This window comes from Topomyia yanbarensis, chromosome 2, assembly GCF_030247195.1.
Source record: "Topomyia yanbarensis strain Yona2022 chromosome 2, ASM3024719v1, whole genome shotgun sequence".
Classification (NCBI taxonomy): Eukaryota; Metazoa; Arthropoda; class Insecta; order Diptera; family Culicidae; genus Topomyia; species Topomyia yanbarensis.
In genome coordinates, this window is record NC_080671.1 from 452,264,452 (window position 1) to 452,289,482 (window position 25,031).

The 25,031-nt window shown below is 35.9% G+C and overlaps 1 protein-coding gene across 1 annotated transcript; it reads left to right on the forward strand.

Moving 5' to 3' along the window:
• The first annotated feature begins 584 nt into the window (after positions 1-584).
• Positions 585-6,101, forward strand: LOC131681123 (uncharacterized). Its single transcript, XM_058961834.1, has 2 exons — positions 585-1,230; positions 2,617-6,101. The coding sequence occupies exons 1-2, from the start codon at positions 585-587 to the stop codon at positions 6,099-6,101; spliced, it is 4,131 nt and encodes a 1,376-aa protein (XP_058817817.1).
• Positions 6,102-25,031: the final 18,930 nt, after the last annotated feature.

Below are 25,031 nucleotides of genomic sequence, written 5' to 3' on the forward strand. Positions count from 1 at the left end.
TGATCACGCAACTTGCCCAGCAGCAAGCCGAGCTTCTAAATATGATGTCCACACGTATGGTTCTTGCTACCAGCAGCACAGCTGCATCACCAGAAGCTGCCATCGCTCCCACTCCCTTGTCGGACCTGAAGCTGCCCCCGATGACCTTGCCTGTGTTCAGTGGTAACTATCTCGAGTGGCAGTCATTCATTGATCTTTTCAACAGCATGGTTCACCAAAACCCATCGCTGAAAGATAGCCAGAAACTATACTTCCTGAAAACAAATCTTTCTGGTGAAGCTGCATCCCTAATTTCACACTTGAAAATCGAGGATGTAAATTACAGTCCCGCCTTACAAAAACTTTAATCGCGCTACGACAAGCCACTCGAGATCGCTCACAAGCATATTGAACGCTTTCTAAGCCAGCCAGCCCTGACATCATCGTCTGCTGATGGCTTACGTTCACTTCATGACATCTCAGACGAAGTCGTTAGAGTCCTCCAAGCCATGCAACGAGAGGATCGGGACACATGGCTTTAATTTATCCTAATTGAGAAGTTGGATCGGGAAACCAAACAGCTATGGTACCAACGAGTTACTGATATGCAAGAAGCGAACATCACGCTGCAGTGTTTCCTCCACTTCATAGATTCTCGCAGTTTTGCATTACAATCGGCGCAGCCCCCCAAACATGGAGCCGTTGCTGCCCAAAAACCTCCTGTGGAACCATCGAACAGAGGAGCAACTGCATTCATCACCACAAATGCACCGCCTGTATGCAACTTTTGTGCAAAATCGCCCCATCCACTTTATCAATGTGGCAAATTCATTCACATGTGCAAAAATTGCCTGAAGCAGCACCTTGGAGAAGTATGCAGATCGGGAAATTGTAGAAAATGTGGCCTACTGCACCACACGCTTCTGCATGCCGCATTTGAGCCATCAGATCCTCAACCAAGCCCGTTTACGTCGTATGCCGTACATGCCAACAATGGTCCGGTCGCCCAGTCGCTAATTTCGGCTCTTGATCCCACCGCTAATCTCGACGCGTCAAATGTTCTCCTCGCGACCGTAGCCATTAATGTGTTGGACAAATATGGACGACCGCATGTATGTCGCGCAGTTCTGGATTCTGCACCTCAAGTAAGTTTCATTAGTAAGAGCTTCTGCGACGAACTTGGCCTGGATCTAATGGAAGCAGACATGGATCTAGACGGAATTTCATCCATGCCTGCACATGCCGACAAATGTACGCAAATCGTTATAGCATCTCGATGCACGGATTATCGCACTGCCGTCCCGTGTGTTGGAAGAAATCGTTAAAACATTGCCAGCGAAACCAGCCGATATTGACCAATGGTCGATACCTGATTCAATTGAGCTAGCTGATCCACTTTTTAACCGCCCCGGTAAGATTAGTGTTTTGCTCGGTGTAGAACTTTTCTTCCAGTTACTCGAGCCAGGAAAAATCAATCTCAGCACGGATGATAGCCTACCTACATTACAAAACACTAAATTAGGTTTTACACCAACCGACATAACCCCGCAAAACGAGCCGGATGAACTTCTTTTGACAATTCTCGGTGGTTTGTTTACATGGAAGTTACGTGAGTTCGAATGTAACAGATGAGCAACCGTTGCGCTCGCACTCACGCATCTGACAAAGTAAACAAACCACCGAGAATTGTCAAACATGAACTTCATTCATTATGGGTTCATTCGTGTCGTCATCTTGTAGAACTCAATTAGGGTGGGTGGTAGCCGGTCGCTATCGAAACAGCGCACAGTGGCTGGAGGCTGGCCAAAACCTCAAAAATTTATTTTTGAAATATTGATATTTTATATTTTTTCTAGATTTCTCATATATTGAATGATGTATATTCAAAATTTTATGATCATTGGATAAGAACACGATTTTTAACATGAGTTTAAACGTAGCAAAGTCCGGACTTTTTATTGATTTTCATTCCCGAAACCATCATTGCTCTGTTCACTTCAAATGCATGTTGCTCTTTTGATTTTGGTCCGATTTTAGCACAACTAGTTTCATTGTGTAGAGGAACGAAAGAACTTGGTTAGTGAATAAAATACATTTGGTAAATTTGCTTGGAACTATGACTAAAAAGTTTAAATATGTTTGAGGTGGTCAGATCAAAAATACTTTTTTTACTAATGTATTCTGTACAAATTTCGGAATCATTTCGGAACGGTCACATAGTATACATTCTATGGGAAATAACCTCTACTTTTCGAATATCATGGTCTCGTTCTGCGCCTAGGTGCGCAAAATTTTTTAAGGAGATTTTGAAGCTTTGTTGCTGATATGGAGGCGCATGGTGTTTTGTTTAAAATTGTTAGACAATCTACAGTAAACCAATATGTTATACAATGGATTTAAAGTAGTATTCTTCATTTTTTATGATATTGCTAACATTGGTGAACAGTAATGGAAAATCTATCATGAAAACGGGATCATAGTTATAAGAAAGGTTCAATGACACTGTATGGAAAAATGCATTTAATATTTTACGACTTTTGACATCAAAAATGAGCTCAGCACCTCAAAATTAGCTTAAATTGTGATTTTCAGCCAAATTAGGTAACATTTGAGGTTTTGTCCAACTTTTGTTTGAAGACCCGCCACTGTGCAGCGCTCCGCTATCGAACTTGAAGGTGTCGACGTGCTTGTTGGCTTCCTCTGATGATGGTCTTTGCCAACAGCTGCGAAAATTTTGGGAAATAGAAGAGTATGCTGTACCTAAAATTCACATCAGTGAGGAGGAAAAGCGCTGCGAGGAGCATTTCTCAATGCATACGGTTCGGAATAACAGTGGAAAATTTACCGTTCGTTTGCCATTTTTGCACCCACCGAGTCAACTTGGCGATTCGAGACAGATGGCTGTTAGACGTCTGGAACACATGGAAAGGAAACTGCACCGGAATCCACTCCTCAAGCAAGAGTACCATGCATTCCTCCGCGAGTATCTCGAGCTTGGGCACATGACTATTTCGGAACATGCAAATCCCACAGAGGCCGTCTACTTACCCCACCACTGTGTGATAAAGGAAGCCAGCTCAACGACGAAATGCCGCGTTGTATTTGATGCTTCTGCGAAAACCACAAGCGGAAAATCTCTTAACGATATTCTCATGGCTGGTCCAGTCTTGCAAGATTCGTTGGTGATCATTCTTCTACGCTTTCGAATTCCTACTATTGTGATTACCGGCGATATCAAGCAAATGTATCGAATGATTGAAGTGCACCAAGATGATCGTGATTTCCAACGGATTTTGTGGCGATGGTCAAGCGACGAGCCGGTGAAGGAATATCGGCTAAATACTGTAACCTACGGAACTAAAAGTGCTTCCTATTTGGCCACAAAATGCGTGCAGCAGTTGTTGGAGTCCCACAGACTGATGTATACGGAGGCAGTGGAAAAGGCGGAACGGGGCACATATGTGGACGACATTTCAACAGGTGTTGATTCAGAGGAGGAAGCCATTCTACTTCGCCAGCAGCTCTCAACAATTTTAGCTTCTGGTGGTTTTCATCTCCGAAAGTGGGCGTCAAATAGTGTAGAAGTCCTCAACGCGATCCCGGCTGCTGATCGGGAAATAAACACAACTATAGAACTGAACAACACCCGCACCATCAAGGCCCTCGGCATCCACTGGCAGCCGTGCAGCGACGAGTTCCTGTTCTCTAACATACCGAATCAGATCTTTCAGCCCACGAAGCGGACCATGCTATCGCAAATCGCCAGTATCTTTGACCCATTAGGGCTTCTGGCGCCAATAGTCATCAAGGCGAAACTGGTCATGCAACAGCTCTGGGAACTGAAGATGGACTGGGATGAAGCTCCCCCCGGTGAGTTAGTTCAAGTTTGGTTGACATTCGTGCAAAGCCTTTCCGATCTTAATTCCTTACAGGTACCCCGACGAGTGATCGGCACGCAAGCCGCCTCTCGAGTATATCTGCACGGCTTCAGTGATGCATCCGAGCGAGCCATGGGTGCGTGTGTCTACATTCGTACGATAGACAACGACGGCAACACATCATCACATCTGCTGTGTGCGAAATCTAAATTGGCGCCCATTGGAAATGGACGAACAACACTACCTCGGTTGGAGCTGTGTGCCGCAGTGATCCTGTCCAGACTAATAGCGAATGTGAAGGAAGCCCTAACCATACCCTTTCATGAAATACGTGCGTACTCGGACTCAACGGTGGCGCTGGCGTGGATCGTGGGTGGTGCTTCAAGGTGGAAAACGTTCGTCGCAAATCGTGTGGCAGAAACAACTACGAATCATATCGACACCCATAGCAACCCCGCCGATCTGATCTCTCGGGGTACTCTACCAGAGCAAACCATCAACAGCGCTCTCTGGTGGCATGGCCCGTACTGGAATGCTTGTCCAAACATAGATAATTCCGCGCCCACGGTCGCTCTTGACGATAAGCAACAACGACAGGTAGAAAGGGAACAGCGCTCTTCTGCAGTGGCGTATCTGGTGGTTTACGAAAACGACTTTCTCGACGGGATGCTGGCCCGATATTACCCCAAACTCCAACATCTTTTACGTATTACTGCCCGGATGATTCGCTTTCGACATCGCGAGTATCGAGCCGCCAGGTTAACAGCATACGAAATCGACAACGCTATGCAACTCTATGTGAAACACGTTCAGAGGTTGCAATTCGCGAAGGAAATCAGTCAACTAGAGAAGCATCATGAGGTGCATCACACCAGTCCACTTCGACAGCTGAAACCGTTCCTGGATGAAGCACATCTCCTCAGGGTGGGCGGTAGGTTACAGCTGTCAGATCTCAGCTACGACACGAAGCATCCGATCTTGCTGCCCCACCGCTCAATTCTCACTGCGCTCGTTCTCCACCACGAGCATAACCAGCTGTTTCATTGCGGCCCACAATCGCTATTGGCAGCTGTACGAAAGCGTTTTTGGATTATTAGCGGTACCAGCGCCGCTCGCAAGACTTGCCGATCCTGCGTCGAGTGTGTACGAGCGAAGCCAATACCAATTCATCAGCTGATGGGCCAGCTACCAGCAGACCGCCTGAAGCCAGTTCCTCCTTTCTCCATCACCGGTGTGGATTACGCTGGGCCAATCAATGTTGTCAGTCGTCGAACGCGTGGTGCTGTGGCTACAAAGGGCTATATCGCACTATTCGTCTGCTTCTCAACTCGAGCGGTACATCTAGAAGCAGTTTCGGATCTCACTACGTCCGCATTCATTGCGGCGTTCACTCGCTTCAGCTGCCGATATGGACTGCCGAACAAGATGTACTCTGACAACGCCACTAATCTTCGGGGTGCAGCTAGAAAACTTCGTGAGTTATACCAGCAGATTAATTTAATCGAACATGAGAACCAAATAGCAGATTATTTTGCGGACGAAGGCATTGAATGGTCATTTATTCCCGCTCGCTCTCCCCACCACGGTGGACTGTGGGAAGCAGGGGTGAAGGTGGCGAAGAGCTTGCTAAACAAGCTAGGAGGTGATTCTCGTTTCACGTTCGAAGAGTTAAGTACGGTTCTCTCGCAAGTAGCAGCTTGTATGAACTTTCGTCCTAGTACCCCATTGTCGAATGATCCCAACGAACCACAACCTCTTACGCCAGCGCACTTTCTCATCGGTCGGACCTTGAATGCTGTTCCAGAGATCAACCAGCTGGAGCGACAGATCGGATCTTTGAACAGGTGGCAATATCTACAACGAGTCACCCAGGAGTTCAGAGTTCGGTGGCAGAATGAGTACGTTCTAATGCTTCAACGTATGGTAAAATGGCAGCATACTACACCGAATGTTACTGTCGGTGAGTTTGTTCTGCTGATTGCCGATAACGAAAAGGCTAAGCAATGGCCAATAGGTCGTGTCGTAGACAACTTTCCTGGCCCTGACGGACGCATTCGAGTAGTGGCCGTTAAAACTACCAACGGTATTTCACGGCGTGATGTCAGGAGAATTCGGAGAATCCCATTAGACCAGGACGAAACGGAGCAGAAATTCCTCGCAGTAATTTGGTGGGCGGTTTATGTTACGGCGGAAGTAAATCTAAACGCCGTTCACGAAAATCAGCTTGACCTTCAGTCGTCCTAGCAAACTTTATTTCGCTCGATTCGATTGAACAACCATTGTATCTCAATTTGCATTGTTTTTTCTTCTACTTTGATTACCGCACTAAGCGGGTGCTATAAAGGGAGACTGTAGAAGGCAGTCAATTATCAGTTGAAATTATACGTTAGAACGGTAACCGTCGTGTGCATATTTATCCGAACACGCTCCATCGATAATTGAAATTTTTTGGTCGTTTTTTTGTAGCTCGCAAATCCATTCGCTTTACATCGTATTATAATGTCTACGGCTCATCCGTGACGTGGAGGTTGATGGCGTATTTACAGAGATGGGTTATATCTGGCGTGGATCACCTGAGGGGTGGGGTAAATAGGTCGCTTTGAAAGTCTCTTAAAGGGTTACCGCACCAAAAAGTTGTTCGCCGAAAATATGTTTAAAAATGGTATGCCAAAATGAAGGAAGACGACAGAAAAATCTAAATGTTTCAATTTTACCGGAACGCTCTTCTTAGCTATAGTTCCAGCGAACGAAAATCTTAAAACGCTGTTTGCTTGAAACCCCTCTTCTGAGCTGTAATACTAGCAAATATTATATGATCGTTTTAAAATGTTCAGACTGTATTCCAAATTGCTTTCTCCTGCGACGTATAATTTTATTTTTAATTGCGTAGTTTTTTCAAATAGCCAGCAAACTAATTTCCTTAAAACTGTTGGGATCGAGAAAAGCGCTGATCCTGTTTTCATAAAGATAGGTGATTCTATCACTATGCTCAATATTAAACTCCTGATGTTCAATACAATTCTCCTAGGATATTTACAATAGTCAAAATTCAAGGAAAGGGTAGTTAATGATAGATAACAAAGATATATCAAAATTTAATTTTTCACTGCAAACTGAAACTTTTTTTGGCTGCGTTTCGGTGAAAAAAGAAGAAATAATACAAGAAAAAAGGAAAAAGATAAAAAGTGAATAGAAATTAAGTAGCAAACATAAAAATAGAAAAGAAGAAAAAAAGAAAATTGATCAAAAAAATAAAAGCTAAAATTTAACAGTAGAAACAAAAAGGTACGAAAGGATACAAGTATAGATAAAAATTCTTTTAAAAGAAATAGTAGTATAGATCAAATAAAATAAAAATGAGAGGAAATAAAAAAGAAACATGAATTAAAATGAGAAATAAATCAATGAAAAGAAAGAAAAAGGAAAAAATGGAAAGAAAAGAGGGAAGTGGAAAAAAGACAAAGGAAATTGAAGATAAAATGCAAAAGAATAAAATTAAAAAAAAAAAAAGAAAAAATTAAAAAAGATAAACAAGGGCCAAGGGGGCATACACTAATTACGTAAGGGCATATGGGGGAGGGGGAGTTTCAAAATATCTTACAAATTCTTGTCTGAGGGGGAGGGAGGGTTTGTCCTTTCTTACGTAATATCATAAAAGGTTTAAATAATTAAATCCATAAGGAAAATAGTCTTTTTAGTAAGAAAAAGGAACTATTTTCATTTGTACCATATAATCCTTGTATATCAAACAATATGAGTAATTTTTTGGCTCTTGGTAGTACATTGTTCTGTTCGGGAACTGGAGTCACAATATGCCTTGCAAGTTCCCGGTCAAACCATTCGAAATTTGATTCGGAATCGACTCAGAATCGGTTGTTGCATTTGATTTTGAATCCCTAATGACTCCATTCAGAAATCCGAACCGGTTCCGGAATGAGTTTAACTGGGAAGAAGTGTTGCTACCCTTCGTGTTGTTAGACCGACAGTCCTTTTCAAACGTTCGATTCAAACCCGCAAGGTATCTGGAAAATGTTCTAACATGCGATTGTCAAAGATCTTGAATGTCGAATATTTCCAGAGTGTGAACTGTATTTTAATTCAAGAAAATTCGGAGATGGTTAACTCGGAGCTATACGTACGATAAGCGTCACAGCTGGATCACAGAATAAATTCATGCCAGAAGAGGTTATAAACTCTTTTAAATTCTACATCACAAGAAAATAGATTCAAAGGAAGTGGAATATAGCACATTGATCTAAATACTGGTCGCAGTGGTTCGTCTCCAACAAAAAAAAAACTGGAATATAGCAAAGCAGATCATGTGGACCAAATTGGAGTTACTGAATATCTGACAACAGTTATTCTTTCTACTGGGCGAGATTTGCAGGCAATTAAAATTCTGCTGATAATTACAGTTAAATTTTGTCATGAGTTTTCTTGTAATAATTCTGTACATATCGTTTTCGCTATCTTATTATTTGATGAATTAACAATTCGATTTTTTAATTACGATAATTATGATAAGATCTTATGTAGGGGGAGGGAGGGGGAGTTCACCAAAATTTTACGAACCCTTATCTGGGGGGAAGGGGGAGGTTGAAAAGCTCTAAAAAAGCCTTACGTAATTAGTGTACGGCCCCCAAGGAGAAAAAAGCCTATCAATCTAAATAAAAAAGTGGAATATAAATATTTATATTAAAAGAAAGAAAAAATAAACGAACTCATAGAAATGGATAATGAAGATAAATTAAAGGACAAAATAACTATCAAAAACCTGCAAAGGAAAGAGAAACCAAAAAAGAAAGTATCAAGATAAAATTTCCAGAAAAAGAACGCACAAAAGCAAAAGAGGCAAATCAAGAAAAGCAAATAGAGAGAAGTGAAGGTTTTAGAGGTTATAAAAGAAAAATCTACAAAATCAAAAGAAAAGAGAAAAAAACTAAAAGGAAAAATTAAAAAGGTGAATAAAAACATAAAATACATTTATTGAAAAACAAAATACGATAAAAAACGGAAATAAAACAAACAAGAAAAGGAAAATAATAGGAGAAGTTAATAAGAAATATTCTGGAGAGCAAGTAAAGGAAATGGAAATGCAAAATGTGTAAACGAAGAAAAACAATCACGAGATTCACTGAACAACTTTCTCAAATAAAGAAAAGTGAAAAGAGACAAAAACAAAATAGCCACAAAAAAAATAAAAACAGAAACAGGAAAATGATAAAGGAATAATAAGGACAGAAGAAATGGTAAAACTAGAGGGTATAATAAGAGATAGAAGAAAATAGTAGAGATTAGAAAGTAGCAAGAAAAAATTAACTCGAAAACAGAAAAATAAAGAGAGAGGTATAGGAAAAAATGGGAAAATGAGATAGTGGCAAAAAGACAGGAAAACAAATTATAGGATACGATGGTATGATCATGCAAAACAAAAAACTTAGAAAGATGAAAGATATGAAAAAGATGAAAAAAAGAATGATGGAAGGAAGGAGGTGAATAGAAAAAAAATCGGGACATCAGGAAGAAACAAATGGAAAAACCTGTTTTAATCCACCTAGCGGTGCAATTATGACTTTCTCATTCATGAATAATAATAAAAAAAAAATAATAATAATAATACAAAATGCATTTATAAGAGCTGAAAATCCTTGTTGCACGAGTCACGATAATGACACGAAAAGAGCACGTTATTGTCTTTTGTTTATTTCTCGAGCTGCTATAGATGTACGGTTATCAAACTTTGACAGTGTATGTTTACAATGACGAACTTCTGATTGGTATTACCCTTTTCTAGAAATTTCAACAGTTTTCGATATACGCAAGGGGTGCTTTTTTCTCCGGGGGTGCGTTTTACCCCATCTTCCCCTACTAGGGATCGGGTGAATAGATCGCTTTGAAAATCTTTTATAGAGCTACACTGCCTATGATCGCATATCAGTCCCATAAAGATAGGAAATCCCATAGAAAACGGGACAACTATGCGATCATGGGTAGTACAGCGCCATAAAATGTTCAAATAATAAGAAAATTCTCTTAAAATGCTCAAGGGTTCTCTAAATGGTATGCCAAAAATCTATAGAAAATCTAAATGTCCAGGTTTTTAACTTTGTCCCAACGCACGGAAAACTTCAAACGCTGTTTTCTCGATAACAAATTATTTTTGATCGTTTTGAAATATTCAGAGTCTATATTCAAAAATGATTTCTCCAGCGACGCACGTTGGATTTTGTGTTTGTTTCATAGTTAAAGAAGAATTTTTCACCAACTTTGACCCTATTATACCCAGCTTTTCTTAAGACTGATGGGGTTGAGAAAAGCTTAAAATCAGTTTTCATGAAGATAGGTGCATCTATCGCAATGATTGAACTACTAAATATTTAGCTGCTGATGTTTAATTCAATTCTCTTAGGATATTTACGATAGTCAAAATGCAATTTTCAGTCTATCTTCTGACCTCGCACAAAGCAGAAGCATCAGTAAAGCAAGCCAGAGCTTTGTTCTATATCCAGTGCACAAAGAGTATTATACAAAAGTTCTCGTGTTAAGGGATAACACAATTTCAATCGATTTTAAGGAAACTTGTGTTAGACCCACAGTTCGGGAGATGGAATAACTAGTTATAATGGAAATGTAGGTCAATCTCGCGGAAGTTATGTTCATTCAGCTACACCACGTCAAAAATTGTGTTTTGATTACGTTTAGAAGTTTTGCACAGGCATAAAACTTCATTGCAATGAACAGCACGCAACACGATGTCAAGTGAAGGTCCCCATGTATATGGAAAATGACATGGTGGACGTTCGTATCCATGACAACCGCTCCCTAATCAACAACCGCTCCCAAATCAACAACTAGCATCAACAAAAAAGAAGCAATTACCGATGAAGGGACCCCTAAGAACAAGACACACGAAAGAACCTCTGTTCATGAGCCACAAGATGACCGATGAAGACATGAATGTGAACAGTAACGCGAGAACAGGCAGACTGAATGACTCCGAATCTACGATGGATAAGGCAATTAATGCTTTACCGCAAAAAAAAACACGCAGCAGCAAACTGCGTCAACAAGATCTGGCAGACAGACATTCTTCGTATTTTTTATTTTTGCTTATTATAAAAACTCAAAAGATACACGGCTCAGTTTTGCTAACACATTAAGGGTCGATTTCTTCACCCTCGCTTAGCGCTTAAGCCAGGTTCAAACGTACTGGTGAACCTGGTTTAAAAGTTAAGCGAGGGTGAAGAAATCGGCCCTAAGTTGTGTCAAATAAACCTTTAGGATATAAAAAATGAAATTTTCATTGCTTCATCACTGTTTCTGGCAGCGTTTCAGAGTTTTTTTTAATTAAAAGTGTTTCCCGAAAAATCTAAATATCGTCTCTTGCCATTCTTCTAAGAATCTTTAGGTCACAAAATACTGAAAATAGATTTCCGGCCTTTCCAAACAAAAAATGATCCGGTGGTTAAATGCTGCACAGATGATGTAACTTCCTAATTCAATAACTGTATGCAGTGAATTACAAGCAATAGTCCTAAGCCCACCAAAGATCAAAAAGAAGAAAAATAAGAGAAAACAAAACAAGAAAAATAGAAAAAAGTAAATAGAGAAAAACAGCAAAAACAATAATAGAAATGAAAAGAAAAAAAAACAGGATAAATTAAAAAATTATAAGCAAGAAGTAAACATTGAAAAGAAAAAAAGAACGTAATGATTTAAAAAGGCCAAAAAAAGCAATAAAATAAAACAGGAGTATACGAAGGAGGAAAAATGAGAGGATATTACAGGGAAACAAAAACAAATAACGAGAAATTAAAAAAGAAGAATATGGAATGAAAAAAGTGGAAACTAGATAGATAGAAGAGAAAATACGAAAAGAAAAATGTAGCTAATATGAAAAAATAAGAGAAAAAAGCAGCAAGAAAAGATATACAAGGTTCAAAGAAAAAAATATGACGGAAAATAACAGAAATTTTGAAAAGAAAACAAAAAAATGGGAAGAGGAATCAACACAAGAAAACCAAATATAGCAAAGGAATTAAAATGTAAGAAAAGGAATAAAGCTAATTGATAAAAAAAGATAATGAAAATAAATAAATAAGATAAAACAATTATAAAGACGAAAAGTCATAAGAGAAAGAAAAGGTCGCAACAGGAAAATGTAATAAACAAACAAGAGAAAAAAGAAAATTCAAGATGAGATAAGAAAAAAAATAATAAAAAACTATACAAGTGAAAACTGATTGAACGAAAAGGCAAATAACTTAAGAAGGAAACAAAGAGAAAAGAGTTAGGGACATATCAAAAAGACAAAAAGGAAGAAGAAAAAGAAGAAAAGAACGCAAATGAGTAGAGATGCAAATAAAAATAATAGGAAGAAGGATAAGCGAAAACAGAGACAACGAGAAAAAAAGGCACGATAAGAGAGAAATATAGAGAATTTTGCCGTGTAAAGAATAGTGATAAAGGTGCAAAAAATGCTAAAAGAAAAAATAAAGTAAAGAAACCGAAAGTTGAAAAGGGAAAAATAAGGAATCAAGAACATGTTAAAATGGAAAGTATTTTTCTCTACTTTAAAAAAGAAAGAAATTTAGGAAGAAAACAAAGTAAGGTAAAGGAGAATAAGGAAGAAAAATTCAGAAAGAGAAAATGTCACACATGAAAAACGAAAGGAGAAAAAATGAAGAAAAACTGAATCATAAATTAACAGAAGCAAAAAAAGGAAAAAAAATGAAATAGGAAATTTGAAATGAAAAGAGAAAAACATTCGAGATCAAGATAATTTTAGTATGTAAATTTCAAGCAAAATTTAACGAAAACAAAAAAGCGAAAAGTGAATAAAATCCAAAAACAATGAAGAAAGAAACAATAATATTCAGGTGAAAATGAAAATGCGAGTTATGAAACAGATCGAAAGTAAATTGATGTGAAAACTAGTAAGATGACAAAAGAAAAAGAAGATAGCCAAATATGAATGACTAAAAAATAATACGAATGACCAAATTTAAAATATAAGACATGAAAATAAAACCGAAAAATAGAAAAGGAAAAGTGTGAATTAAGAATAAGATAAAATAAACCGAAAACAGGAAATGAAGTAGGAGCGGGTTCAACGTAGTTGGAAATAAATTGTCTTCTACGCAGCTCACCTAGGCTCGATTCCCAACCCCGAATATAGAGTTCAGATATTTTTAGCTTAAGAGGCGAATGACCCTATGGTTAAAATTTCTACAATCGAAATGTATAAGGAATAAGGTGGGATGAAAACAAGCGACAAAGTAATGTGAATGAAATGAAATACAGTGAAAGAAAAAAAAGGAGCACGAAAACAAGTACAAGAAAAAAGAAAAGTGAAAAGTCAAGGAAAAAATGGTAAGGAAAATGGAATGATAAAAGAAAAAGTGTGAAGAGAAGAAATAGTAAAAGGAAACATAAAAACCTGTTCTGATGCACCTAGTGGTGTGATTGGTTATGTTCAACATAATGGTGGAAATGTATTTTATATATTCAATACGATTTGCGCATACATAGAATGGATCGACACCTACGAACTTGAGATGCTATGTGTTCACGCTGAAACACTTGAAACCAGCGGTGGACTGGATCCACCGGACCGGAGGGTAAATATTAAATCCGTATAATATTTAATTAGCTTAATTAGCATTAGAACAATATTATCTTTCGTCAAACTTATTTTATCATGCGGGGATCGTTGTGTTTGAAGGGAATGAATAACCTGCAACCGAGTCACCCCCAGCCTATCTTGGTATACCCACTAGGCGAAGGTGATTGGGATGAGAATTGGGTGGGTCTGAAGAGGGTGCATGAGGTGGTTGTTTGAGGGAGATCAGTTGAAAGGTTTTGCCAAAAAAGGTACGAAATGATACAAGTACAGATAAAAATGTTTTTAAATGAAACAATAGTGCACAAAAAAAATAAAAATGAGAGGAAATAAGAAGAAACAGGTCTCAAAATGAGAAACGAATAAATGAAAAGAAAGAGAAATATAGAAATATGGAAGAAAGACGGAAGTGGAAAAAGGTCAAAGGAAATTGAAGGTAAAATGCATAAGTAAATTTTTTTAAAAAAGAGAAAAAAATTTAAAAAAGATAAACAAGGGCCAAAGAGAAAAAAACATAACAATCTAAATATAAAAAATGGAAAAGGAATATTTTTATGAAAAGAAAGAATAAAGAAAAGAACTCATAGAAATGGATAATGAAGGTAGATAAAAGGACAAAAGAAATATCGAAAACCAGCAAAGAAAAGAGAAAACAAAAAAGAAAGTATCAGGGAAAAAAATCCGGAAATAGAGCATACAAGAGCAAAAGGGCATATCAAGAAAAGCAAACATAGAGAAGAGAAGTTTTTTTAGAGTTTATAAAAGAAAAATGTACAAAACGGAAAAGAAAAGAGCAAAAAACTAACTGAAAAATAAAATATGATAAAAAACGGAAATAAAACAAACAAAAAAAGAAAATAATAGAAGAAGGAAATAAAATATTCTTCAGAGAAAAGTAAAGGAAAAGGAAATGCAAAATGCGATAACGAAGAAAAACAAGCACGAGAAGAAAGTCACAGAACCACTTTCTCAAAAAAAATGAAAAAGAGACAAAAACAAAAAAACCTCAAAAAATAATAAAAGAAACAGGAAAATGATAAAGGAATAATAAGGGTACAAAAAATGGTAAAACTAGACGAAATAATAAGAGATAGAAGAAAATAGTAGAGTTTAAAAAGAAACAAGAAAAAATAAACTCGAAAAATAAAAATAAAGAAAGAGATATAGAAAAAAATGGGAAAAGGAGATAGTAGTAAAAAGACAGAGGAAAACAGATTATGGAAAAAGATGGTGTGATCATGCAAAAAAAAAAAATAGAAAATTGCAGATCCAAAAAATTAAAAAACTAACAATACGAAGAAAGGAGAAAATAAAAAAGGAAAAGGAATTTAAAAAGTACAAAACAAGACGAAACAAAATAGGAAAAAGAATACCTTATGCAAAACAAGAAAGAGAATAAAATAATCATAAGTAAACGAAAGCGAAAGACCGAAATATTTAACTTAAAAAGATGATTGATATGAAAAAGATAAAAAAAAGAATGATGGAAGGAAGGAGGTGAATAGAAAAAAATCGATACATCTGGAATGAAAAAAACAGTGAACAGAAAATCAAAAAAAAAACAACACAAAGAGGCGAAGCAAGAAGAGTGGAAGAATAGAAAGATAATGCAATATAAAATTGAAATGGGAATTAAATGTAGTAAAAAGAACAAAAAGGAAAAAGTAAAATAAATGAATGAATATTATTTGAGAAATGAAACAGCAAAAGGTAAACGAGGAATAACGTCATGAAAACAAAAAAAAAAGAAATTCGAAAAAAGTTGAAACAAGAGAACGAAAAATTGAACAATAAAAACAAGAAAGAAGAAAAGGGAAAATAAGAGAAAATTAATGAAAAGAGAAACAGGAAAAAAAGAAAAGAAATTCGATAGAAAGAATTAATAAAAAATGGTTTTCATTTAACTTCCTTCCGGAAAAATAAAAAAATTAAAACCTGAAAAATGATAAGAGGCAAAAAGTAGACGACAAAAGAAGCGAAATAAAATATAAAAACGCAAACAAGAAGGAAGCATGTCAGAATAAAGGAATTAAAGTAAACGAAATAAAAAAGAGAAACAATAAAAAGAGAGGTAGGTCAAAATAAAATAAAGAGTAATTAAAAATAAACTGAAAAACTAATATGAAAACCACACACAACATGAAATAAATAATAGGAAAAAAGCAATGCGAAAAGGTCAGTAATGAAAGAGGTAATGCGAAAGGAAAAAAAACGAAAAATAATAGCAGTAGAATTGAGGTATAAGGAAACAGAGAAAAGAAAACAAAGCTTACAGAAGAAAGCTAAAAGAATATTAAGTCTTAAAATAATAAATATTGTAAAGATTGAGAGGAAAAATTGAGAAATCAAACGAGAAAAAGGAGAGAAAAGGAACAAAGCAAAAACTAAAGAAAGAAGAAATTTGTGTGAAATAAGAAAGAGTTAAAATAAAGGATGATACAGGGAATAATAAAAAAACTAGAAAATGAGAAAATGAACGGAAAAGGAAAAAAAAACAAATAACCGAGAAATTAAGGGAAAAGGATTATATCAAAACATGAAAGAAAAAATAATGAAGAAGAAACAGAATTATGGAAGAAATATGAAAAGGGAATGAAAATGCAAAAAAAAACGATAGAAGTGAAACGTCGTAAACGAAAAATAAAACATGTGACGAAGAACTTTAGAACGAAAGTTAAAGAAAAAATTATAAGGAAAAAAGAATAGAGCGAAAAGGGACAAGTAAAAGAAAGGAAAAAGAAACAAGAAAAATAGGAAATGCAAAAGTTTTTTGCTTTTTGTTTTGGTGCCTTTTCTATGTTCCCTTCTGTAAAGAGAATAGATAAATAAAAAGCAAGCAAAAGGAATGAAAAATTAGAAGAAAAAAGGATAGAGTGCTAAAAAGGGGGAAAATACTGAAACGAATGAAACAAAAAAAAAAAAACGAAAAGAACAAAACAGGAGAAAAAATAAACAAGAATAAATGATTGCAACAAAAAATGGAAAGTAGAAGGTAAAAGAAAAAAAAGAAGTACGTTGAAGAAAAAAGGAAATAGAAAACTAAAATGAAAAAAAGCCTAGGAAAGAAGGAAAAAAAGCTAGCATATGAAGCAAAATCTGTTTACCTCTCTTTTAAATAAAAAAAAACTATTATGAATAAAAACATAGAAGAGAAAAAAGAACAGCTCAAAAGAAAATCAAACAAGAATTAGTTGGAACCAAAAAAAGAAACAGAAGAAATGTAATCATTAGAATGAACGGTCAATGAAAAAATAATACATAAAGTGTCCAAAAGGAAAAGAAAGAGGAAATAAAGAAGACATAAAAAGTTAACAAGGATTACGTAAACAGAAGTATAAATGCAAAAAAGTATAGAAAAATATTAAAAAAGTAATAAGAGGTATGAATAAAGAAGCCATAGAGCGGAATTAAAGCAAGGCAAAAAGAAAAATCAAAATATTAAAAGTCGAAAAAATTGGAAAGATAAGATAAAATTTGGTCAAGAAATTGAAATTATAATGAAAAACCGAAAATATAATAACACAGTGCTACAGCGCTTTTTGACTTTTCAACTGAACTAGTATAGGTTGTAGGTTTCATAAAATGCAACACAAAACAATGTTTGAAAAATGTTGTGCACCCTCAAAATCTTGATTTACAGCAAAACAAACCATTTTCTGGGATCTCTGGACGCAAACGGCTAGCCACGCTATTTTTTAGCCTATTTTCGAGTTCAGTTCTAGATAGAAGAAAAATAGACCTTTCCAAAGATAACGATACGCTGTTTTGTAAGAAATAATGTGGAATTTGGAGCAAATGTATTAAAATGGCCATTTCTTTGCAAATGCTTCAATATTTTTCCAATGCAATGTACTTGTTTTAATGATAATTCGAAAGAACTTTCAATTTCACGTCTAACGACATTTTGGTAAAACATTAAGCAAGTGTTATCTTGTGATTATTGCTCTAGGCAGCCGGCTGCCGAGCATTTATGATAGATTTATCGTTTTTGAATTAATTTGGAACTGCTCGGTTTGTAGAAAAACATCTTAACATAAGCAACAAAAGATAACCGACAATCGGGAGTGTTGTCTATTTTTAATTGAATCAAACGCCATGTGAATGATATTACGATATTTTTATGGCCTTAGAAGTAACCCAACGAATATGACAATAAAACATATGTTCTTCGTGCTGATATGACTACCGCTAATTGGTAACTGGTTTTCGATTCTTCACGCAAATTGTCAATTCTTAACCTTCATACATGATTCAACAGTCATCATTTCACTCAAACAAGACCATGCGCATTCCCAACGCACATTAAATGCCCAGCGAATCAGTTTCGTAGTTGCCAAATAAATACTAAACAAACAATGAAATTAGTTTGATCAGTACAAAAAAATGTCAGCTCGATTGGTATCAACCAAAATCAAAGAACATTTTAAATTACATACGACAAATTATGCGCAATTTTGAATACAATAAACTGAAGACTGCTTAATTGTTTGCAGTAAGATAAGATCCGAAAAAATAGTTGCATAACCAAGGATTCAAAGATAGTACTATTGATGCATCACCCAATAAAATTTATTGATAAGGGACTCGGACGAAAATAGCTGACCACCGTCAGATACCGTGATAAATACAATTAAGTAAAGAAATTAAACAGAAATAAAGAAACAAGAAATAAAAGCGAAAAAAAGGAAGAGTAAGGAAAATTTCTAAAATAAGGAAAAAGCTGACAAAAATATACAAACTAAAAAGTGAAAATAAGAGAAGTGTATAAAAGGAAAATGATAAAACTAAAGAGCAAATGCGGTAATAACATACTGAAAAAACTATAACTGACAGTCCAACGGGGTTGTAAGAACTGTTATCAAATTTATCATGACATTGCTGCATTATCAGCATTTAAAACCTAACCACTTTTCGTTACAAATGATTCTGGTTGGATCGTCCATGTGCATCCTCGTATCGACACAAAAGCTTAGTTTTTCATTCTATATGAACCATCGTTTACACTGTCTACAATCGAAGCGCAAATTACCCGACCCGTTGCAAAGTAATACCCGCTTCAGGAAGCACCGTCGCAGCCGCTTGTGCGGTCGTGCATGGCCTGATAGCACCGTACATACCGAACCGACTTGGAATGCCGCCCCGAACAATCGCCCCGTGCTGTCAGCCGTAAAGTGTCTCTGTCGAGCGCTTGAATAAGCAATTGATCCAATTGCGTGCGAAGAAAAGGTTTTACGATGTCTTCGTTTTGCCACTTGGTAGCTGGTGGTAGAGGAATGAGGTACACCAAACCGACCGGCACAAGTGAATGTCTGACAGAAGCCGTACAGACGACCCCGTTCTTCGTGCCGCCACATGTTGTTCCAAGACTTCCACAAACCATGAACCGGTGAAGTGTGGCGCTCCGCTCCTGGCTGACATATTGCTTCATTGGCATTCAGCCTGTAGGTGGTAGGTGAGGTGGGTTAGGAAATTGTGTCAGACCAACCGATATGTTTCACACCGATTGGCGCCGGAGGCCTATCCGGGGTGTGGGAAGGTTCGAATAATACCGACTTAAAGGTTAGCGATATCCATCTAATATGTGAGAGATTATGAGGAATTTTGTGGCAATCTAAGCTGTGCAATTTGATTGATAGAGACATGCCGGTGGATGGAAGGAAAACTGTGAAACCGGAACCGTGACCACCCAGACTGAACTTCTCAGCAAAACAGGGCTAAACTGTTCTAATGGTATTAGCTTTATTTTGTTTCACTACAAAATCACTGAATGTTTAATAGCATTACAAGAAGTGGTCGTGTCTGCTGTGGAAAACAGGATATGCACTTCTGTGGCATTTAACGCGATAATGTGGTTAGGAACGATTTTTGATCCTCTTAGGAAGCAGTTAAGGATCGTTCAGCCAGCTGCTCGTTTCTTCGGGGTGGTAACATCAGTGTAATGGGATTCCTTTTATTGGCTTTTGTATTTACCATTAGAGCTGCGTCGGGTGGAGCTGGTGATGATTGACAAGCTGGTTGGTTCTGTGTGGAAGTCAGTCAATTTTAATAGCCTTTTACGGATGATAGCTCTGGTTTTCTAATAGAAGAAAGTTTCAATCACTCAAAAGCATTTAGAAATTTTCCAAAGTATGCACAATACATCAATCATGAGTTAATCTATCTCCATAATTGAAAGTATTAGCTAACACAAACGTCCACCAAAGCGTCCATTCGCAGGAAGGAACCGTCCTTAGAAGCAGTAATTGTTGAGGAGATTATTTGTTTGAACAAAAGTAATCCAAGATTGATTTGGGTTGCTACACCTCACGTAATCACAGCCCTGATACCTAACCGTCCCGACCCTCACCGTCCTGTAGCAAATCTACACAAAACAAAGCAAGCCATTGTTTTCGAATGGGAAATCACGAACTGAAGTTTGTATTTCACAAAGAGGCTTACCAAGGCAAGCCTCGACCCGCAAAGGGAAACGGATTGGATGTGTACAGTAAATAGCCCGGGGAAAGCATCCCTGATGGTTACACCAGGATTCCGGCGACTCCGGAACTCAGGCATGTAATAATGAATTAATTTACATTATGATCCTAACTCAGTCAACAGTGGTTAGACCGCTCGCTACCCGAAGGAGGAGAAAAGTCCGAAGAAACATGCCAACTTGCTTGTTGTCGAGCGGTGTGGTGCAGTGATGCCAACCAAACGGATGCTTTCTACTACTCGTCTTTTAAATGGATTTGTATAACATTTTTGTCGTTTTAACATGTCTTTTGCGAGGAATGCATAAAATTTGCTCAAACTTGATAGACTATTTGAGGGACCTGGCTGCCGAATCTTACATACCAATCGACCATTCGCCAAACTGGCGAACAATGTCTATATGTGTGTGTATGTTACCTTCTAGTTTCGAACATATGAGTGAATTTGTCAAAACACGGCATGTTTTAGACATGTAACATTCAAACAAAACGAATAATTTATTATGTATGCATATCATTAACAAGTCATTAAAATGCCTTTCTACAAAGCCACACATGTTTAAATTTACTAACGTATGGTGGGGTTTTTAAAGTATTTTATATTTGATTTGCATCTACCATTTTCCAATGGCTGAAAATGAGACCGCTCAAAAAAGCCTGTTTTAATCCACCTAGTGGTGCAATTGCGCCTTTCTCATTTCTCCAAACTATGATTCATTAGCTGGTTTTGTTCAATAGAATTGTGGAAATGTCTTATTCATATTTTCTTATTTCACGTATTCCACGACTACCACGAAAGTAGACGCCGACTCACTTTAGACAAAAAAGTATAGGGGAGACCGGGGCTGGTTTGCGGTGTTTTCAGTTTCCCTGAACATGTCGCTGTTGCCAACATCCCTGAATTTTATCAAAGTGTTTGTTGCATTGTCTTTGCTTTTATAGACAAAAATGTGTGACGCGGAAATCCCGCCAATTTACCTCAGCCCCGGGGTAAGTCGCCGGTATTATGAATACGCCAGTAAATGGAGATTCAATTATATAAAAGGTTCGTGCTGAATGGCTTTTCAATAAAATTGTACATTAACCGATAATTGCAAATATATTTTAGTCTCAATACCCCGGTATTTTACGTTGACGCGTATACCATATTCAAAAGCATATTTTCGAAATTATTCAGGCGATTGGCCGAAGTAAATATCCCCTGCATTAATGTGATACGCAAAGTTTTACTTTGGAGTGAATTCCAAAAATAAAAATATTTGATGACTATATTTGCACCACCAACTTACTTCAACCGCATATTTTACTAAAAACCAACTTAATTCACCTTGCAGTGCGATGAGACATTTCTTACACATGTCACTGTTGGATCATTCATTAATTTGCATAACTCTTTTATTATTTTGCAGTTTCTGGTCCTGCTCGAATAAAACCTCAAATAAACTGAATAGAATATAGAAAATCAATAAAACGAACCAAATAAAAAATAAAGCAAAAAATGCAAAACAAAATGTTTTCAAATTCATAAATGAGTCCAATGATTTGTATAAATCAAATAATAAAATACATAAATCAAATTGGAATAGCTCATTATATGAAAAACAAGTCAATATTTAAAAATAGTTATAAAATTAATTGAATAAATTAAATTGAATCAAACTAACAAATTGAATAAAATAAATAAGTGGAATGACTTATTTTGAAATTATTAAAATTAAAGAATGAACAAAATGAATCAAATGAATAAAATGGATCAATTAAATCAAATTAATCAAATTGATAGAACGAATTTAATGAATCCAGTGAAAACAATGAATCAAATTAATGAAATGTATAAAAAGAATAAAACGATTGGAATGAAAGAAAAGAATAAAACTAATAAAAGAGGAAATGAATTGAATAAAATAAACAAATAAAACAAACGAACCAAATAAACGAAACGAAAAAAAAGAAGAAGGAAATGAAAAATAAGGCGATGTTAAAAAGTTATAAATTAATTGAAAAAAAATAAATTGTGTCAAATAAATAATTTGGATAAAATGAATAAATCTGAAAAATAGTCAAATTATTAAAATGAAGAAACTAAAAACATGTATGAACTGTGAAAAACAGAGAGAATGCATAGAAGGAAAACAATGAATAAAAAAAGTTAAATGAATGATATGAATAAAATGTACAAAAAATACTGATCCAAGTGAACCCAAAGAATGAAATGGATAAAATAGATTAAATGAACCCAAATGAACAAAATGAATAAAAAGAATGCTGAATGAAATAAATAATTAAAATGCAAAAATCATATACTTAAAACTAGTCAAATATTAAAAATGAATAAAATAAACAAGAAGAATAAAATCCATGAAATGAAGAAACTGAAAAAAAATGACTGTTTAGAATGAAATTATAAACCATTTTTGAATAAAGTAAATGAATAAACCGGATTGTACGAATTTGAGAACTATTGTATCAGAAAGTTATAAATTGTTTTTGATAATCCCATCATCTGAAAAATGGCTAATTAATATGCAATCAACTTTCTAAAGTTTTCATTCTTTTTTGTTTTAACCTGTTTTGTTTTCGTTGTTCTCTACGTCGTCTACGATTATCTGGTCAATATGCGCAAATGGAAATAGCAAAGTAACACAAGGTCACATATGAATTCAAACCCCTTAAACAGAGAGCGACAGAGAAAGAATGCGGTTCGTGAATGAGACAGGTAGAATTTTCAAAATTTTCATTTGCATTGATATAAATAGTGTGAAGTTTCTAGGCTATGTCGATAGCACAAAAACCGTGCATTCAGTAGATAATAATGTACTCTCTTTGAAGTCATCCTTATAGCGTGTATATTGTTTCGTTCGGAATTCTCGTTCAGGAAATATGGATAAATGAGTCCTATACTAACCAATACTACGAAAAAGAAATGGTTCAATTTTTCAGGGTAAGTATTTAATTTGTTGAAAACGCAAGCGCCATTGAAAGTGTCACTTGATATAAAACTGCTCTAGATATATAGGCTTGCTTGACATTACAAGTCTTAATTTTCTGCGAATAAATATGTTTCTTTGTGTTCATTTGTTGTTACACAGTAATGTGTACGACGAAAATGTAGATCAAATGTTTCAGTACACAGTACATCCAACGCCTCTCTACTAATTGTGACTGCCATTGAAACATCAATTCAATTTTACTTAGTATAGAGCAAAAATGGACAACGATAAGTTAGAAGAAACATTGTACTTGTATCCCCCATCGAGAATGGGGTCTTTAGGAGACTTATTTTCCCGGATCTAATTTGCGGATATTCTTGGGCTTTGATCCGTTATTCTTCATAATAGTTCATACCAATGCAATGAATATATATTTTCAATAATACCACCACAAAAAAGATATTCTTACTTTTCACATGACATCTTTGAGCATGTGATCCATTTAAAATTCAGTTCAGATACGAAAAGTTTAAATAACGCATGTGGAATGTCTCTTCTTAAAATTTTCATCTTCAAACATCCATATTACCCAGTTAAATTAAATATTTTTCTATGAATTTCCTTAATTATAGTGTATATAAAAGCTCCGAATAGAACTGAATTAAATTGGAGTTGATGTAGTTTTCGAATTTTGGTCCCATAGTTCAACGTTTCGGAGGGATCCCTTTCATCTTGAGGGTGGGAATATTTGAAAATAGTTATAGTTGTTAATACAAACATTTTGCAAATTTTCTCAGGATTATAAAATAATTTACTTACGAAGTAGAATGTAATATTAAGCTTTTTTTCATACTCTAAAATACAAAAATATATTTACAGAGTAACGACAGACAAAAAATAGTATTGTCTTCTCAAACCTCCACAATTACATCGCACACATGATTGGACATTAATAAATGTTTCAGGTTACCAGAAGATCTTATCACACAACTTAGAAATGGATTGAGAAACAGCAAGAAATATGTGAGTCGTGACCAGGAACACGAAGGAAGGGAGAGAGAGTGAGTGAGAGTGAGAAAGGGAGAGGGGGCGTGTGAGAAATGGAAAATGATATTTAGTGCCGTGACCTTATATTTAAAGCTATATTATGCGATATATTGATTCCTTACATCCTTATTATAAAAAAAGTAAGTAGTAATTTTTACGCCATGACCCGTATAAATAACCTAAATCTTGCAAAAGAGCTAAATTTTCGCTAGAGTTTTGGGATTCAAAAATACAGTTGCTTTCGGTGATGCCGCGAGTATAATTATACGAGAAACCTTTTATCTCACTACTTGGGGAATTACTTGATGATCTATGTATTAATTTACCATCAACATTTACCACACGATTGAATGCAACGCCTAATCCAAGGGATAAATACATGAATTCTAGAAACAATTTCACTATGAACACATTATTTTGTCTTTCAAATGAACTTACATATTAATTTTAGAGAAATAGTTCATTAATTATAAAGGTAATTCACAATTTTTTTTCACAAATATCGAATTCCTTGAATCACGTATGAATCGTCAGGGAATGATCACGGATGTAAATTGGGTTGGGACGGTGTATTTACGACGGTTTAGAAAAAAATATCTCACTTTGGTAAAAGCGCGATCACTTATAGAAAAAACTTTATTATGCCGAATCAAATATATTCCACGATGAGATGTGTGTGACCGGTCTGATCGATAGGTAGAATAGAAGAGACAGATGAATCCCCTATCAAAGGTGATTGGCGCTATAGAGCGTGGGAAAAAATCTACTTTGTAGTATTGCCACCAATGAATTTGATTGGGGCGCGTTCGCAATCAATTTTTAGACGGATTCTGATTTAAATTAATTCAATCTAACATGACCGGCCACCTGAAATTATCAATTTCACCTTAATTCTAAAAATATTTCATTCAATACATTTCATTGATTTTAAAACTAATTTGATGAATAAATGATGTCAGCTTGGTTGAGGGTTGCGCTGACTTCTTCATCCTCGTCGAACGTATCAGGTAACGGACACACCTTGGAGGCGGGTCGCTTGAATGTTCCGAACGGTGTTCGCAGAACCACCACTCGTGAAACGGCGTCTCTTCCAGGAAAAATTTCT

Coding starts and splice junctions, on each gene's coding strand:
- LOC131681123 (XM_058961834.1), top strand. CDS start 585: ATGCAAGAAGCGAACATCACGCTGCAGTGTTTCCTCCACTTCATAGAT. Junction 1,231..2,616: donor GCCTGCACATGCCGACAAAT/GTACGCAAATCG, acceptor TTTTGTTTGAAG/ACCCGCCACTGTGCAGCGCT.